General features: G+C 43.9%; 1 protein-coding gene across 1 annotated transcript in view; it reads right to left on the bottom strand.

Annotated features, from left to right (window-relative positions):
- Window positions 1-19,473, bottom strand: part of PIK3C2G (phosphatidylinositol-4-phosphate 3-kinase catalytic subunit type 2 gamma) — a 2,201,800-nt gene that overhangs the window by 1,653,151 nt on the left and 529,176 nt on the right. Inside the window, exon 6 of the mRNA XM_078674033.1 lies at window positions 6,832-6,934. Coding sequence (XP_078530159.1) covers window positions 6,832-6,934 — 103 coding nt within the window. The remainder of the gene's footprint in view (window positions 1-6,831; window positions 6,935-19,473) is intronic.

Genomic DNA, 19,473 nt, shown 5'->3' with positions numbered 1-19,473 from the left:
CTGAAATTATACTGATGGTGACTTCAAAACTTAGTTAAATCTGAATTGGGACTGTGAGTCCTGAAGCATGTCACTGAAGCAATATGAGGATTCTGTGTCGGAACGAATTCAAGAGGCAAATTTGAGACTGAAGAGCTTCAAGATCTTCTAGGTCTAAGGATTTGTGACAGCTAATTGTTACAGAGAGGTTCTGGGAGGAACCAGGACTACGAGCTGATGTGTCTTGTTGTTGGACAGCTCATTAGCTTGTATTTTGGGGGTCAATGTGAAAAGTGTGTGGCTGTTCTTTCCCATGGCGGTGTCTTTTACCCAATGGTGTACCCTTCTTTGGGGAGGGGGTGGGGCCAGTCGGTACCCATGGTATACTCTATGTAGGGCGTGTTGAGGTTTAAATTACAATGGTATACTCTATGTAGGGCGTGTTGGGGTTTAAATTCCAGGTGTGAACCTTATGCAACGTTTGTTGTAGCATGTATTTTGGGGGTCAATGTGGAAAGTGTGTGTCTGTTCTTTCCCATGGTGGTGTCTTTTACCCAATGATGTACCCTTCTTTAGGGAGGGTGTGGGGCCAGTCGGTACCCATGGTATACTCTATGTAGAGTGTGTTGGAGTATATATTCCAAGATGTGAACCTTGTGCAACGTTTGTTGTAGCTTGTGTTTTGGGGGTCAATATGGAAAGTGTGTGGCTGTTCTTTCCCATGGCGGTGTCTTTTACCCGATGGTGTACCCTTCTTTGGGGAGGGTGTGGGGCCAGTCGGTACCCATGGTGTACTCTATGTAGGGCGTGTTAGAGTATAAATTCCAAGGTGTGAACCTTGTGCCATGTTTGTTGTCACCCTGTTTTGTTGTGTTGTTAGTGGTTAGGTCGCTGAGTTTGTTAGTAAATGTTGCATGATTGTGAGAGATCAACACCAGGTGTGTGATGACGGTTTCTTGGGTTTCTTCTCCTTTTGTGTTCTTTATTATGAGGTTGCACTGACATTTGGTGTCTCATTCTAGTCTGCAGGGCCATTTCCTCCGATGTACTCTATCTAGGAGGGCTTATGTGTTTTTCCTGGTGTGTTTAACCTTTTGAGCATTTTGGGGGTCAGTGTGGAAAGTGTTTTGAGAGCTGTTGTGGCTCTACTTTCCTATGGCGGTGTCTTTTACCCAATAGTGTACCCTTCTTTGGGGAGGGTGTGGGGCCAGTTGGTACCTATGGTATACCCTATGTAGGGCATGTTGGTGTATAAGTTCCAGGGTGTGAACCCCGTGCAACCTGTGAGAGTTGTTGTTGTTGTACTTTCCTATGGTGGTGTTTTTACCCATTGGTGTACTCTTCTTTGGGGAGGGTGTGGGGCCTGTTGGTACCCATGGTTTACCCTTTGTTGGGCATGCTGTAGGTTTGGTTTCAGGGTTTGTACTCTGTGTTGTACCCTTCTTTGGAGAAGTAGTGTTGGAAGTTAGTCAATCTCCAGGTTAACCATCCTGTGCTGTTGTGTGGTGTAGCCTACTTTGGAGGGTGTGGTGTTGGTGAGTAATCAATACCTATATTAGATCTCGGGTTGACTGGTTTAGTTTTTCTGAATTGGGTTGTAGGGTTAGTGCTACTCTTATTGGTCATTGCCCATGTCAGTTCCCTGGTTGTCTATCCTGAGGTGTACCCTGTTTAAGGAAAGTTGTGTTGTTTACCAGGCTTAGTTCCTTATGTTGTTCCCTATTTTGAGGGGTCATGTTTACACTGTCTGTGTGTCTGTAAAAAGGGAACTTTTGGTTTCTTTAACTTTCTTAGGGTATGTTGTGTTTCTCCCAATCTCTAAGGGAGGGGGATGGAGTGTATTGATATTTCGGATTTATCTTGTTATTGTACAACATGGGGTAGGTGTTGTTTGAGTGTTTTGTTTCATCTGAGTGTTTCATTTTTATTCTGTGTCTCTGAATACTCTTTTGTCTTTGTGGTTGTCGTTGCAGTCTTTTGTATTGTAATCCTTGTTTTCCTTTATTTCTTTTCTTTTCTATAAAGGAGGGAGATGTGTTGTACATTGTTTCTTCATGTAATATGGTTGTCTTCTGTCTTAGTCCTTTCTTAGTGTTTTCTTGTTCTCTGTCTACCACAATGCCTATGTATGTTCTGACTTCTACCTGGAGAATTCCACTAATGTCAGTTGGTGGTCTGGTCAGCTGGCGAGGCTTGTGCTCAGCTGTATCCTACATTAAATCTATTTGTAACCAACACGAAGTATCCTGTCATCTGTTCGCATCAACTTACAACACAAAGGCAAAAATACAAAAAGAGGTGAGCTTGGGGAGAGTGGCAGGACCATTTGAGGACGTCCACATGGAGGACTTTGTCTGCTCACCTCTAGGGGTGGTGCCAAAAAAGATGCCAGATGAATTCAGATTGATCCACAACCTATCTGCGCCGAGGGGCAGTTCAGTGAATGATGCCATCGCAGACACATTGTGTAGTGTGAAATACGCATCTTTCGACCAGGCAGTAGACATGCTCGGAACACTAGGCCATGGAGCTCTCTTGGCAAAATCCGACATTGAGTCCGCTTTTAGGCTGCTGCCAGTCCAACCCGCTGGTTTTCACCTACTGAGCTTCCAATTTCAGGGCAAGTATTACGTAGACAAGTGTATGCCAATGGGTTGCTCAGTGTCTTGTGCATATTTTCAAATGTTCAGCTCTTTTCTAGAGTGGGCATTCAGGGAAAGCACGGGACATAAGTAGGTGCTCCATTACTTGGATGACTTTCTCCTTTTGGGAGCTCTGGAGTCGGGGGAATGCAGGGTGGCGCTGAAGAGTTTCTGTACCCTCATGCAAGAGTTCGGGGTACCCTTGGCCCCCGGTAAGACTGTAGGCCCGAGTACCACGATTGAATTTTTGGGTATTGAGCTGGATTCTTCACTTGGGGTGTCTAGACTACCGATTGACAAGGTCAGAGACTTTGGGGTCGCCTTGGAACATTGCCTGAACAGGGAGAAGGTTACATTACACCAGCTGCAGCGAGTGGTAAGGCAGTTGAACTTCGCATTACGCATTATTCCAATGGAACGCCCTTTATATCGGCCCATCGCACACGCTATGTCAGGTCTCAAAGAGAAACACCACGACACCAGACTCTCTGGCACAGTCAGGCAGGATATGCGGATTTGGAAAGCATTCCTGCGTGATTTCAACGGCAGGGTAGTTTGGCTGGGCCCACCCGTGTCCAGCCCGGAACTGGGCCTGATGACCGACGCTGCAGGCAGTGAAGGCTTCGGGCCATTTTAGGGCATGACTGGGTGGCACAGCGGTGGTTGGACTGGTGGAGAAGTTCGGGGCTCACCAGTAACATTAGTTTCCTCAAGCTTTTTCCCATCCTGGTGCCACTGTCCGTGTGGGCGGATACACTGAGGAACCAGTCAGTGATTTTCTGGTCTGACAACATGGCAGTGGTTGAGTGCTTAAATAACCAAACTGCCAAGTGCGGGATGTTGCTGCATTTGCTAAAAGAGATCGTGTTGCATTCCATGAAGTTGAATGTACTTTTCAGAGCCAAACATGTACCGGGGGTTTTGAACCATGCGGCTGACGCACTGTCTCGTTTTAAAATGCAGGCTTTCAGGGCACACATCCCAGAGGCGGCGGTCCACCCTACACCTTTCCCAGAACAGCTTTGGCAACTTGGTGCCCCAGAGTATCGCACCTCGTGGCAGCAAGTCTAGCGCCAAAGACCAGGCGTGCCTACGAAGGGGCATTTGGTTCTTTTTGCCTTTTCTTAGGGGAACAGTGGGAGAGCAAGTGGCATGACCATGAATCCGTGGTGGCATACCTGGCTTTCATGTGGGAGCAGGGGCGCACAGTGGCGGGGACAAGGAGACATTTCGCAGCCATATAATGTTTTGCTAAGATTAGTTGAAAGATGGATCCCATGAAGAATTTAGCGGTACGGCAGGCACTAAAGGGATGGCTGCCAGATGTCAGGAGACCCATAGGTTTAGAGACATTAGGGAAACTGGTGGGGGCGCTGCCAATGGTTTGCGCCTCACCCAGAGAGGCAGTCCTTTTTCAAGTGGCATTCTGCTTGGCATTTTACGGTGCCTTCCGGGTAAGCGAACTGGTGGCAAAGAATAAAGGGGATTGGCTAGGTGGCCTTCAGGCAGGACATGTGAAGGTAGGAAAAGATTCAGTGCTGATCTCCATCTCGAAATCCAAGATGGATCAGGGAGGCAGAGGAGACAGCGTAGTATTACATAGGGCAGGGGACACAACATGCTGCCCAGTCTACAGGCTGGAGGTTTTTATGGCACAAAGGGCACAGGTCTCGCAAGTGCCTCTCTTGATACATGGAGATGGGTTACCACTCACAGTATTCCAGTTCAAGAGAGTCATGTTTCTGGCCTTGTAGAATGCCGGAGTAGACAGCGCGAATTTCGGGACCCATTCATTCAGGATAGGGGCAGTCACTGAAGCAGCAGCAACGGGGCTGGGCAGTGAGCGAGTGAAGAGGATTGGTAGGTGGTCTTCCAACTATTACAAGAGAAATGTGCGGCTGCACCTTCTCTAGCACCGTCTAACAATGATTTTCCTGGGCGCGATTTGCGGTACCCCTTGTCTTCCTGTGACTCAGAAAGGGGGGTGGCTTTGCACCAAAAGATTGTAATTTGGTGCTGTGTAGTAGTCATGTGATGCATACCGGCGTGGCTATGCACTTACCTTGGCTCTCTTTTTCCCACGTTACTTGCAGTTACTTCATCCTGTGACTCAGGGGAGAAGCCAGCATCCAAGGACGCTATTAAACTTACAGATCAACCAGCGGATTAAAGAACAGAGGACTCCTGGCGGACGATGAAAGTGATGGCGCAAGTTCACTCTTCGCACCAAGAAAATCACGAAATTTGGGTGGTAGGACATTCATATGTTCACCGTTTAAAGAATTTCTTTACAGGATCTGTCAAAGACAGGGCAATTCTTATGGGGGCAAAAATGTCATTTTTGGGACTGGGCGGTTTGTGCGTTGGTCAATTCAGGGAACTGGTGAACCACGCTTTGAAAGCAAGCATGGGAACACCAGCAATTTGGATCCTGCACTTAGGAGGCAATGACTTAGCACGGAATGGGAAGAGAGTACCAGCGGAAGACCTTCTCACAGAGGTGGGGTGGCTAGCAAGGAAGTGTCCTCATTCAATAATAGCTTGGTCTCACATGATCCCCAGGTTTAAGTGGAGAGGGGGCGAGTCAGTCAAGGCTTTGAATCACGCGGTAAAGCGGCTCAACAACAAATTTGATAAGTTATTCAGGACCCTCAGATTAAGGACCATAGGACACCTATACATCAGGGGGGAGCAGTTTTTACTACAAGACGGGTACATCACTCGCATAAGGGGATTCAGGCATTTATGGAAGACATCCTAGCGTGGGTGGAGAGTTTGAAGCGCAATACAGGACCTTTCTAGTGATTGAGGGGGAGGCCAGATAGTCGGTCAACTATGCTGGCCTGTGGCAGTAAGGTCAACATTGGTAAGCCTAGTCTGCTGTCCTTAGCGGTCAACACCATGTAACTCCAGGGGTAGTGACACCTGTAAGTAGGCTGTCGGGGTGCGGGGGCCGGGGGAGACATTCTTCCCAGTGGGCCCGGGGCCACCCCTGTACGCGCATGCGCATCAAGGCGCAGATATGCAGAAGTCTGCAGCCCCTCTAAGGGAGTTCAAGGCACAGGGCGTAGGGGGGCCCGGGGGAAAGTATCCGTCCGAAAAGCTGTACCCCCTGCGCAACCTTGCTCCGGGAGTAGTATCATTGGGATTACCCTAGGGCTGGGGGGTGGAAGCTGCCAGACGTTGACTTTTCCGTAGGCTCTAGAGGGGACACACAGAAAGTAAAATCATGCATTGTTAGATTTATGGTAAGAGTGCCTTCTGTATTAGACTGTGTTAAGTTAGCTCTTGGAACAACCTGTATCTACTAATGTAACTGTACTTTCTGCGTCATTTCTGTAATTAAAGTTTTGATGTATTTTGTTAATCTATATATATATAAAAACGAATGTATGTCCGTCTGTTTGTCCTTTATGCATTACTACACCATTCATCCAATCACCATGAAACTTTGGGAAGTTGTTGAGTAAACTCCCGCGAACGTTTCTGGCATACATTTTGTTTAAAATATCGGCCCCCCAGGGCCCTCATAAACTTTCGAATACTTATTAACGTTTACAGTTTACGGTGCGACCCGCTTTTGCAATGACCATCAACAAAGCACAAGGACAATCGCTGCAAGTGTGTGGACTAGATTTGGAGAATCCGTGCTTCTCACATGGACAACTGAATGTGGCCAGCTCACGCGTCGGAAAACCTTCCGATTAATTCGTGTACGCAACAGACGGAAAAACAAAAAATATTGTGTATCCACAAGCACTCGAATAAATAAATAGAATTAAAACGACACTTTGAAATGTTTTCCTTATTAAAATGAATACGTTTCAATAAAAATGACACAATGTAAATTGAATGTTATTATAACAAGTTTCCTTGAATTTCCTTTCTTCTGAGATCGCAGCAACGCGTGACGGGTAAGCTAGTTGTTAATAAAAAATACGGCCGGGAGGGTTACACCCCCCTAATCCAAAGACTTTACAACAAATTCGGTGTGGTTTGCAATCCTGAACGAATGGGGGGAGGGAGGAGTCAGCCCTAAACCCCAGAGTGGTGGTTTCATAGTTGGAATAGGGGACCTAGGTAAGTACCAGACCATATGGGAGAAAGGAAGCGTACAAAGGTCCTCTGTGCACGTATAGGCAAATGTTTAACGGATGGTAACATTGCAACCTGCTGGAAGGGAATGAATTAAAGGAGATGTATATCTTACCGTGCGAGCCAGGCAGGGAAGAATGGCGCTTTCTTTATGTAGCTGAAGGATAACATCGGAGCTTGCCTTTTGGATCGGTTCATGACTGCCCAAAGTGTGATCACTGAAATTTGTGAAAACATCAGATTAATTTTTATCTGATCTATTCTTTGGAGACAGAAACAGGTACAGGTATTGAATATGTAAAACATATATTTAACAGTCTTTCCTTCCAATGAAACACACTTATACACTATAGACGAGTCCGAAGAATTTGGTAAACTACCTCCGGGAGATAACTGTTCCCTCATGGACATAGCTTGTTTCATTTCTTGGATTTCCAAAGGTTTTCCAGGTTATTCATTGAATTCAGACCACTTTTCAGGTGCATTCTGTTTTGATGGTCTGGCTTGACAGCGCAGCTACCGCCAGACAATTATGTGAGCATCACTAGAGAGGGGCATTGGCTCAATCCAAATGTTGGAAACCAGGAGTAGTTGGTTTCATTGGGCAGACGTTGTATGCTACCATAAAAAAAATGATTCCCCTCCATGTGGCAGTGATCATTTTGTTTATTTATCTTGCTGCCTGAGCTTGAACACACGCCATTGTTATCTTATTACAGTGTCTTAGATGACTAGTTAATTTATGGTGTTTTTCTCTGGCAGCAGCTCAGCTGGAAGGAGGACAGTTATTAACCTACATCGATGCTTAGCTCTGGCTTGACAGTGCAACGGTCACCTGACCTTTTAACCCACACCAATATTATTGAACATTTCTTTGTTTCCACACAAATGCATATTAATGCCCATGTTATTTACTTATAATGCTTCATATTACCATATGACAGTCTTTTATAGCCAGACTTAATGTCATTACCAATGATTGTTTTAAGGTGCAATTCTTCAGTGATGTATGTATACATGGTTCTCTTGTGGGAATACCGGGGACTTTGTGGAATATTAGCATACACCCAGCAAAGTTGATGTTTTTTCTCTTCTTCTTCCAGAATTTAATTCATCCCTTGACTGGTAGGATTCCCAACAAAGTACAAGCTATGAGATGCTTGAAGAGCAGTTTATTAATTGCCACAAACTATTATTTTCATAGGCATTGACAAGCTTTGAAGGTTCATGGGATTTACACCAGATAACATAATGCTGGTGGGTAATATTTTGGAGAAGTATAAGAAAGTATTACATCAAGCTAATCATTTGTGAATCCCTCGCAGTGATTTGCGCTCAAAAACGTAATCTGTAAGTGCAAGTTACTTTGTGACTCATGCCTCATTTGTATTTAAACCAAGAAATCATTTTGCTGACTGATTTCAGGCTTATTGAATCTTTAGTTGAGTAAAAACAAAGAAGAAATGTATTGAGTCGGTTTAAAATTATAATTCTACCATGACATTTTGTACATGGTATGAAGCAATCTGAGATACCTCAGGAATGCCAATGAGCATCCTTAACTGAATTTACTGTTGAATTTTGCATCTTCCTTCATTTACACAAAACAAAGCTTCAGCTTCTTTCATATTATTTTACCGCTTTATATTTCCATACACAATTCTTGAGAAGGATTTCATATTTCAGAAAGGCGGAAAATTGTATCCTGTAGACCCGATTTCAAAATTCCCGGTTGAGTCAAAATATCCTGCTTTTCAGTCTCATAGTATGATGTGAACAAGTATTCGATTTTTAGTCTGACCAGTCCAAGGGCCTGATTTAGATCTTGGAAGACAGGTTACTCCATCACAACAGTTACAGATATCCAGTCTGCAGAAATACTAATCCTATTTTATCCTATGGGATTTATATTTCAGCCGACGGGATATTCGACAACATTTTGATGCAGTAACCAGTCTACCAAGATCTAAATGATGTCCAAAGTCTATTTTGTGCAAAGACTTTAGTGATCGTTGGCAATCTATCATAAGATACAGAATTGTTTTTGAATTTAATCACCTTCCACTTTCCAGCCTAAATAACGTCAATGTTAACCTCCCGCTGGCAGCATTTGGTATTTAATAAAACAATTTACAGAAGTCTACAAAGACAAATTTAAAGTATATTATGGAATTAAGGTTTCTTTAAAAAAATACACATCGTATGGCTGAATGGGTGTGAATCTTTAATCATTAACAGCACAGCTGTAAAAAATGCTTTCTGGATCATTTTTGCTAGCATTTGTAATGAAAATGCGACAGTTAAATCTTTCTTACAGATGAGGTCAAAGAACCCTGGAAGATTATTTAAAATATATTTTTTAGGGAGAAGATAAGCACAAGACTATCATCAATATTTTTCAACTAAGTAGATTTGCTGGCAAGGCATCCTGATCTGAGAACATAAATGGTCAAGCCTGAAAATGCGTCATGCACTTGAGAGTATTGTGTTCCTCCAATCAAATTTAAGACAACTCCTGCATTTGGGAAATGGACCAATATACCTTATGTCCCCCTATGTCCACTGATTCAACCACAGTGAAGAGGGAAACAGGGTAAGGTGACCAGCAGTTGCAGTTCCTTTGAGCAGCCGTTCCACATGACTTCAGGCATGAGAACTGGTCATGATAAAGTCCCAGTTATCAATGGTGCAGCTGGCACTGTAACAGCATGGGTCAGAGCATAGGAGGGCTCAGTCTGCCTGTACTGCTTGTGTCATTGTTAAAGAGTTCACGCCAGGGCCTGGCTCTGGCTCAGTGAGTGGGGAAAGGAACATTTGTGTTAGGGCCCTGTGGACTATTGCTGTTTCACTGTTTATGACACTTCTAGGGAGAGGAAGTGTAAATGAGGGGGTGTTGTTAAGGGTCATTCTTTAAGGTGCCTTAGTGGGTGACAGTTTCTACATTACAAGAGAAGCCAAGAGTAATCAGGAGCCTTGGTTAAACTTTATAACACAAAACCATGGCACCATGACATTTGTTAATCAATTCATCTGACAAAATTCTAACAGAGTGACATCCTTTTCTTAGTTCTCTTGGTTAAAGTAGATCAAACACACAAAAGGTGATGGGAGGCTGCTTGAAATAAATCAAACCACTGGCAATAGCTCGGTTAGCACTCTCATTCATTGGTTTTTTGCTCACCATACCACCTCAGTTTGTACCTAGTTATATTCAAATCAGTCTTCAAGGGAACAGTCCAGCCCAAACTACCAAGCGAAGTCCTCCCTGAACGGGAACAGAAGCAACAGTTTTGCCCTAGTTATGGGCTCACCATCCGGGTACAGCTTGGTTTAAGTGAAACAGTGAGCTTGGGACCCTGGTCTGTGCTAAGTCCATGCTAGTGGGGGTCAAATAAAACATACATAAGGTGATGGGAGGCTGCGTTGTCCAAGTAGACAAAAATCAGACTATATACCACCTTGTAACATGGACCCACTAAATGAAACCCTCTGTTAGCATACTTCTCTATGGAGGTTGAAATGTTGTCAAATAAATTAATGTACCCAAGATGCTTTGTGCAATGCTCCTTGAAACGCGCCTGGTATTGCCCTCACAATACTTTGCTGTTGTTGCAGAACATTGACTAAACACTGAAAAGATTAGTGTGTTACCAGTTTTTCACCTGTATCCTCTTTTGTTGAGAGCTACATAAAGAACCATTATTAAGTGTTGAAGCAGGTGCTCTTACCTTAGAACCACCATTGTTTTCCTATAACAAAGGCAAAACATTTAAAGAGCATTGCATAAGACATAGCACCAGCTACACTTTCTGAACACTGGGGTATTCCGCTCTTAATTGAGCATTTCAAATGGGGCCTCTTTTACCTCAAAGCCAAAACCTTTACACATGGAGACACTAGTATGTCAATGAAAGATTTCTCTAACCGTAATTCTAGTAATGTTGTGCATGGTATAAACTGTCTGTGCAATAAACTCTACATAGGACAGACAACACAAAAGATAAGGAATCGTATATGTCAACTTTACAGTAGCATCCCCTGCAGGGTCACCACTGCACCCCTGGTGTAACACTACATCGAACAAGGACTTTCTCAGAATGATCTGAGGTGGCAAGTCAACGCGATCTCAAGACCCAGCAAGAGGGGGCATCCTGGAGCATCTGCATCTCAGAGTGCTATTGAAATAGGAAATTATAAGAAACCAACTTTACCCGGCCAGAAGACTAGACACTTCATACATTTTTGGGGATGTTCAATGAAACTAGAATTAAACAAGGATGCTGATAGCCTCTGTGTTGGGACTGCCACATTTCACTGAATATAAACTGCAAATAATCTAAATATGTGTTGTCGCCGGCAATGTCAGTCTAATGTTTTCTGTACTGGCCCTATTTTATTGTAATACCTCTCCTGGCCACGCATCTTCCTTTTCTGCCATTCCCACGTGAACCTCCCGTTTTTGGATTTTGTTTTGTTACACCTTTGTATCCCCTAGGAATTCAACATTAGTTCTTTTTCTGATTTCAGCTCTGTGATATTGGGGGTAGCATTCCTATCCCGACATTTGGTCTTTAAATCTCGAGCACTCCAAAATGGCCACTAAATTTAGGACTTGTGCATTCTATCTTTCTCTCCACTACTCTGTTACCCACACATCCAGTATGCCACTCACGTTTGGTCACATTTCCGTACCGCTGGCTTTAATGTTAAACCAATGAGCGTCTGTTTCCTTTTCATTTTTAAGCCTTTGTATACCCTTGGAATTCCACAATAATCACTTTCCTGAATGCCGTTCTGTGATATTGGGAGTAGCAGCACTACTCTCCCTATATTTATGTTGTGCAACTAGCATTAGCTTTCAGAATGCCTTAGGTCATGGCATTCTAAATGACAAGTGGGAAAGGGTGGAATATACTGGCATGAGGCTGTAGTCGGAGCATTTGGTGAGCGAAGGTGTTTCTCTGCTATCCACCAGTGGGCTTTGTATGACACTTGAAATAAACCATCTTAAACCTATATCTGGCTTGGCAGGACTAACCTGATCCCTGTACCTTCCTAGCACTCCATCATGGTCGGCCTGAACTTTTGTCTTTCCCTGTGTTTAACACGACCAGATGACCGCGAGTGCTTCTTTGTACTTTTAGGTGCTATATTTACTCAAAGCTAAAATCAACTTTATTTTTATAAATTGGTTTGCGATTTTTTTGTGTTGTGTTTCTATTTATTACGGTTTGTGTGCTGCAAAAATACTTAACGCAGTGCCTCTAAGTTAAGCCTGTCTGCTTTAGTGCCAAGATACCAGAAGGTAAAGCACCGATTAATTTAGTGATTTATGTGATTCACCCAGGCAAGGATTGTGGTTGCTGCCTGTGTGGGCCTCCACCCTCTACGCCCCTCAAGCAACCACCCAACGTCTTACTAACTTCTTTTAAAAAAAACATTATGCCTAATATTAGCCTGCTTATATAATTGAAAACTGGGGAAAGAAAATAGGAAGCCCTGTCACTTTATGTCCCATACTCCAGATTATATTAGAAGTGAATTACAAGTGAAAATGGATAGGAATAAGGATGTGAAGGTGCCTCCATATTGTCATGGACACAATGACTCATTGCTGACCTAATTTATACACAAATGTTCCTCACAGTTACAGCTCCAGAAATGTATTTCAGCTGGTGTATAATAAGACTACTTACTGTTGTTAGATTAACACAGGGTGAGCTAACAGATTACAGTTTTGCAGCGGTATCTTCAATGATAGATGTAAACCTATACATTATATTATGTTTTAACGAGTTTCCCCGTAGACACAGAATGGGTAAACCATCTGATAGATCGGACCCTTTCATATTTATCTTGCAATATTCCAGGGAGAGCATTAAATTAATCTTATTAAAACCCCATAGCACAATCATTTTACTTATAAAGATAGTTGTACACATTCAATTGAAGCATGATACGCGAGATAACCACATTTCTACAAGTAAATTAACATGAAGATACAAAACCAAAATGGCAAATTCAAAGGAGATCTACATTTATTATCACAACACCGAATATTGCTCCTCAGAAGCAGTTCAGCAAATGTAAAATTCGGTAATACATAATCCAGCTTCCCAGTGATTGTTGACATAGGGGGCTGTGTTAAACAAAATCAATCATGGGAGAAAAGATATAATTGAAACCCTGGTGCCTTCATAAAAATGTCAAACAAATGTATCCACCCTTCCCGTGAAAGAGACCTTCTAAGAAATCCCAGGAAGGGATATTAGAGGAGCAGAAGAGCATCAACGTTGTTTTCCCACTGCCTATTCGGACATATTTTCCAAATAAGTAATTAACACTGATTGGGTCTAGAAGCCTGTCTCGCTTTCAGTGACACCACCGTATGCCCATCTCTTTCTGACCCCTGAGAATCAACATTACCGGTCTGCTTTGCACAATCCATCTTCCTTCATACATGTATATATTTATTATACACTTACTCAGGCACAAATTAATAAGAGATTGCATCATTGTTGTAGTGCAGCCCGATGCAAAATCATTTTTGACATTTACTAAATCACGCAAACCTACTTTGCGAGGTTTAATAAATACAAACAAACGCGAAGTAGCACATAGCGCTGCCTTGTGTTAGTTTGCGTTGTGTAGGCGTTATATGGATTGAGCATGGGCGATCCCATGCAGTCAGCCCATGTTTTTTTATTTATACCCAGATTTACAAAGACTTGTAAACCTGAGTTTGCTCCAATTACAGAAACATGACGTGGAGAAATATATTTATTTCTCCTGGTTACATCTTCTTTCCGTTTGTGCTGCAGTCTGCTGCACACAACAAAAGAGGAATAAGCTAAATATTGCTTTGTGCAGGAAGGTCTCCATTCCTTAGTAAAATAAATCCTGGCCGTAATGCAGACAGCCTTTTACCATGTTGCAAGGAGACCTGTTTGGGGCTAGGCAGCCTCAAGTGCACCAGCGCAGGGGGGAGCGGAAGAGTGCCATATCTTAGTAGATATGAGCCTCTTCAGCTCTCGTCCATTCACACAATGCAGCAACTTTCATTGCTGTCCTGTGTTGTGTAAATGTTTAATAAAAATGTCCCTAAATGTCTGAGATATACACGTGGCATATCATACATTTTAGGTCTGGGTGTGGATTTGAGCCAGGCAAACTAAACATCCTAGTTCACACATAGACCCACAAAATTAAATAACCTTCACTCTCTCCCAGACTCTATCAATCGCTTAGTGTTCTATCAACTCTTTGGACATACATTACTAGAGTAACCTTTACCAAACGGGTACCGTTACTGTTTAACTTAGTCTCTATTATGCTGGACTGACAATAATCTGTGTCTCTCCCTTTCTGTCAACTGCCACATGTAAATGGTTTGTGTCCTTTGACCCACTCCATTTGCCAATTCTATTGAGATCTATTACACACAATTGGTTTTCAACAATTAAGTTGCTTTTCTTTATGTATAATACATGGTAGCCTGCAGTCCCTGTTTAAAAGCCTGTCTCTAATTTCCTTATTAAATCAAGGTGTGATGTCTAGTTACCTGTACTAAATTGACAAAGCTGTTCAAGTGTAATAATGTGTCACATTTGAGCTGTTGCATCATAATGCCTCCTGCCAGAGCCAGCAGCGAAGGTGAAAGACAGCTCACAGAGCATAATTACATCTTTAGTTTAAAAATAAAAATGAAAGTTGATGTGTTCTCCTTCTGTTCTTCTAAAAGGAGCAACTACAGGAAAGATATAATCTTTGTGCTTGGTTGTGCACATTTGCAGCTACGGCATTTTTTATTCCAACTTACATCAAATGAATTCTACTTTTTTGCCACAAAAGAAGAAATGCTTTATGGCGTGTTTGATTTCGCTCTACAGATTCTGCTTTTATTCTTCATGTCTAGAACAATGTTGCCTCTCAAATTAAACAGCACGGTACCAAGGATGAAAGCAGTTTGTGGGAAGGTGATAGTGGGACCTTCTATTTTGAGTTATAAAATACCCTCTGCCATACATTAAAAGGATACTACAATTCACCTGTGAGTTCCATGACCTTCTAAAAGAACTCAGACTTTGGTCTTGTTTCTCAATAAGGTCGTGTAACACCTTGGTGGCATGTAGTATCCTTATAATGTAAGGTCAGAGGAGTTGACCACATATATCATTCTACAAGCTCCAGTTAAAGCGATTATGACAGTTTTATTAATTGAATTACAGTAAAACAAGTAACAATCTATGAAACAGAGCTCTTTACAAGGTGTTAAATAGCCAATATCTACCACACACACACACTCACTGCATTAGTATTATTCAGATGTAAAGTTTAATTTCAGTATGACTAGCAGTCGAAGCATAACAAATCTTTCCATAATGTATCTACTTATACACTGCATGGAAATGGTGTATTGGTATCTGCAAAGTTTAGGAGTCTCAAAAACACAGATTCTTTGATAATGGGTACATCTGATTGTTGTGAAGCTGGGTGTCAACTCATCTGCTTTGTACCTTGCAAAGTGCATACTAAAACTTTGATATTCGTAAAATTATTTTGGTAGATAAATATGAAGGCCTACCTTTGTAATGTTTAGTTAAGCAATATCTTATTTTAGAGCAGAACATCCGAAGATAATTGGTGAAGTTAGCGAAGGACCTCAGTGATATGATCTTCCTCTGAATATATTAATAGCTGCAGCATGCAATGAGAGAGACTTGAAACTAGCTTGCAAGACTTAGTGTGGCGGCACTAGAGGACTAAGATTTGGGAGTTTAAGCCACGTAAAACTGTCTCTGGAATGTAGTGTCTATTCTTGGCAATTACAGTTCGAATTTGATAAGCACATTGAAACAAACAAGTTTTTTCATCTCAAGGCGTTAATACAGGAGGAAATGTAGCGACTATAGAGAGGAATGTTGAGATAACTTTTCAATTTAATTAAGTTGCCACTGGACCGGTGGCAGTAGGATTTCTACTAGTGGCACAATACCCAAAACTTGTTAGATACTTATTAGTATGTTGATGCCCACCATGTCAAATCATATGTCCCATATAACAACTAACCAGTACCTTATAGAGCACACACATGCATGTATAAAGGAAGGTCTGGCATAGCATCCACTTCAGCTTCCGGAGAACCACGACCCACCACCACCCGCAACAGATTCCTCGCAGGAGCTGGAGCAAGATCACCGCCGAGCAGCTCACCACCTCCCTCCGCCAGAACCCTCCCGCCAGCACAACGGACCCCAACGAAGCAGCCAGCAACCTCAAACAGTGGCTCACCAACGGCACAAATGACCTCACACCACTGAAGAACCCTCCCAGCAGACCCAGCAGCAAGAAAGCCCCCTGGTTCACCGACGAACTCAAGATCTCCAAGAAGAACTGCCGCACCCTCGAGAAAGCCTGGCGCCACAACCAGACCACGGACAACATGTCGGCCCTCAAGCACGCCACCCGCAAACACCACCAGCTGATCCGCACCACCAAGAAGACAGCATTCAAAGAACGACTGGACAACAACGCCCACAACAGCAAGGAACTCTTCAGCATCGTCAAAGAGTTCTCCAACCCCAGCGCCGGAAACAACGACATCACCCCCTGACAAGACCTCTGCGACTCACTCGCCTCGTTCTTCCACCGCAAGATCGCTGATATACATAACAGCTTCGGCGCACCAACCACGCACCAAACCACCGAACCAACGCCCCCACCACCACCCTCTGTGCCTGGACCCCGGTCAGCACCGAAGACACCACGCGCACGATGAACACCATCCACTCCGGATCACCAACCGACCCCTGCCCCCACCACGTCTTCAACAAGGCCAACTCCATCATCACACCCCATCTTCGGGACATCATCAACACCTCCTTCAAACCGCCACCTTCCCGGAGAGCTGGAAGCACGCCGAACTCAGCGCCCTCCTGAAGAAACCAACAGCGGACCCCACCGACCTCAAGAACTACCGCCCCATCTCGCTCCTCCCTTTTCCTGCCAAAGTCATCGAGAAGACCGTCAACAGACAGCTCGCCGCCTTCCTCGAGACGAACGGATCCCTCGACCCCTCACAGTCTGGTTTCCGAGCCAACCACAGCACCGAGACCGCCCTCATCACAGCCACTGACGACATCAGATCCCTGCTCGACAACGGGGAGACAGCGGCCCTCATCCTCCTGGACATCTCCGCAGCATTCAACACTGTCTGCCACCGCACCCTAGTACAGCGCCTCAGCAACATCGGAATCCAAGAGAAGGCACTGGAGTGGATCATCTCATTCCTCGCCGGAAGAACCCAGAGAGTCCGCCTCCCCCCGTTCAGATCCGAGGCCACCAAAGTCATCTGCGGCGTACCACAAGGATCATCACTCAGCCCTACCCTTTTCAACGTCTACATGACCCCTCTCGCATCCATCGCACGCAAAAACAACCTCAACATCATCTCCTACGCCGACAACACCCAGCTAATCCTCTCCCTCACCAACGAACCCGCCACCGCCAGAACCAGCCTACAAGAAGGATGAAAGACGTCGCTGAATGGATGAAGAACAGCCGCCTGAAACTGAACTCTGACAAGACGTAAATCCTCATCCTGTGATCATCACTCTCTGCTTGGGACGACTCCTGGTGGCCCCCTGCCCTGGGCACCACTCCCAAACCAACGGACCACGCACACAATCTGGTTTTCATCCTGGACTCCTCCCTCTCGATGACCAGACAAGTCAACGCCGTCTCATCATCATGCTTCAACACCCTGCGCATGCTCCATAAGATCTTCAGATGGATCCCCACCGAAACCAGGAAGACGATCACCCAGGCACTCGTCACCAGCCGACTGGACTACGGAAACACCCTCTACGCCGGAACCACAGCCAAACTTCAGAAAAGACTCCAGCGCATCCAGAACGCCTCCACACGACTCGTCCTGGACATCCCACGACACAGCCACATCTCCGGCCACCTGAGAGACCTGCACTGGCTCCCCGTCAGCAAGAGGATCACGTTCAGGCTCCTCACCCACGCACACAGTTCAGTAAATCTTTATTTCGATAACAACCATCATAAAAACACAAGTTATAAAAATTCATATACATTACAATACTGAACTATATATAAATTTAAAAACAGATACATAGCTAATAAAATTCATATATAAAAAATAAAAAAAATTGTGTACATCATGGCTTAATCCCGTGTGTTCCGTAACCTGACAGCGATTTTTAAAAAGCTTATCACAGAACATAAAGTGCGAGTATCGTTTGCTCTTTGTAAAAAGAGTAATGCAGCTTTAGCATGACGCAATTTATTCTCTTTTAAAATGTCGACTAGGAAACTACGCCTAGGGGTCTGATAAAATGAACAAAGGAGTACAAAATGAAGGGTGTCCTGCGGAGACCTATTGTCGCAGCCGCAGGCACCCTTCTGCTCAATCGTTACAGTAAAACCAGAGGGGTAAGCTAATAAGTTATGTACCAAATTGAGCCTAAAATGGCACATTAAAAACCTGTCCTGCTGATTGTGAATCAGCTATAAGTAGAGTTCCATACCCTCCCCATTCTTAATTAAAGAGTGGGCCTCTACTGAACTCTTTGATGACTCAGTGCCAACTCTAATCATGTTATATTTTCCCAGCAGCAGTTTCCTAACTAGTGGTTTACAATTGGTAGCAATTGTGGAGGGATTACTGAAAAGAGTGTGTTGGCCAATAGACTCTAGTGTGCTTTTAACAAAATTTAGCTATGGGATATGCAGGCCCTTCTCCCTTTGCAGACAATCTGCAACAATTTCCCTACTCAATCCCGCCTCTGGATTAGTCCAGATTCTGAGCCATGCCATAACTGGCCTCATCTTTATCAAATCTGTGATGTATGGAGTACCAAGTTCCCTATGAGCAATCTCAGCTGGAATGGCCTGAGAGAACTTTAGGATTCTCGGGAGAAATGTATCTTCCTCCAGCTGTAGTTTTTTAGCGTCCCTGAAACCCCAAACCTCAGCACCATATATAGCCTTTGCAGGGATTATCAAGCCATATAAACACATCACTTGTTCGGGACACCAGCGACCCAGCCTGCGTGCAAAGTTTAAAATGGCGCTGTTTGCGGAAACCAACTTTGTGCAGCGTTCCTCTAATAAAGAATCTGAACTGAATCTCACCATCAAACAAAAGACCTAGGTAGGAAAAAGTGCTTACAGTGTCCAGTGTGTGATTCCCTATTTTATACACAAATTTCTTGGAGGGTTTTTTGCCTGCCACCATGACGAAAGACTTGCTTAGGTTCACCGATAGATCCAGATTTTCCATAAACTTAACAAAACCATCCACAAGGTATTGAAGACTTCGGGCTGTACGTGCAAGCAGGACCGCGTCATCCGCGTACAACAGTACCGGAATTTGACGCGTTCCTACTTTGGGAGAATCTACTTCCATTGCACTAAGGGTTTTCTCAAGCTCGTTAATATACAGCGAGAATAGAAAGGGTGAAAGAATGCACCCTTGTCTTACTCCACTTGAGCACGGGAAAGGGTCAGTCAGTCCCCCCTCTGTGCTAAAGCGGACCCTAGCAGTGGTGTTCCAGTGCAACTCTTTTAGAATATTTATAAGACCTGGGTCAATTCCCAAATCAAACATCATGGTCCACAGCTTGTTCCTATTAACATTGTTAAAAGCCGCTGCCAGGTCCATAAACCCCATAAAAACAGTGCCATTGCTAACTTTAGTGTACTTAGCGGTTAACAAGTACAAATTAAG

This window comes from Lissotriton helveticus, chromosome 1_1 (assembly GCF_964261635.1).
Source record: "Lissotriton helveticus chromosome 1_1, aLisHel1.1, whole genome shotgun sequence".
Classification (NCBI taxonomy): Eukaryota; Metazoa; Chordata; class Amphibia; order Caudata; family Salamandridae; genus Lissotriton; species Lissotriton helveticus.
Note: the sequence above shows the minus strand (reverse complement) of the source record. Positions and strands in the feature narration are given on the sequence as shown.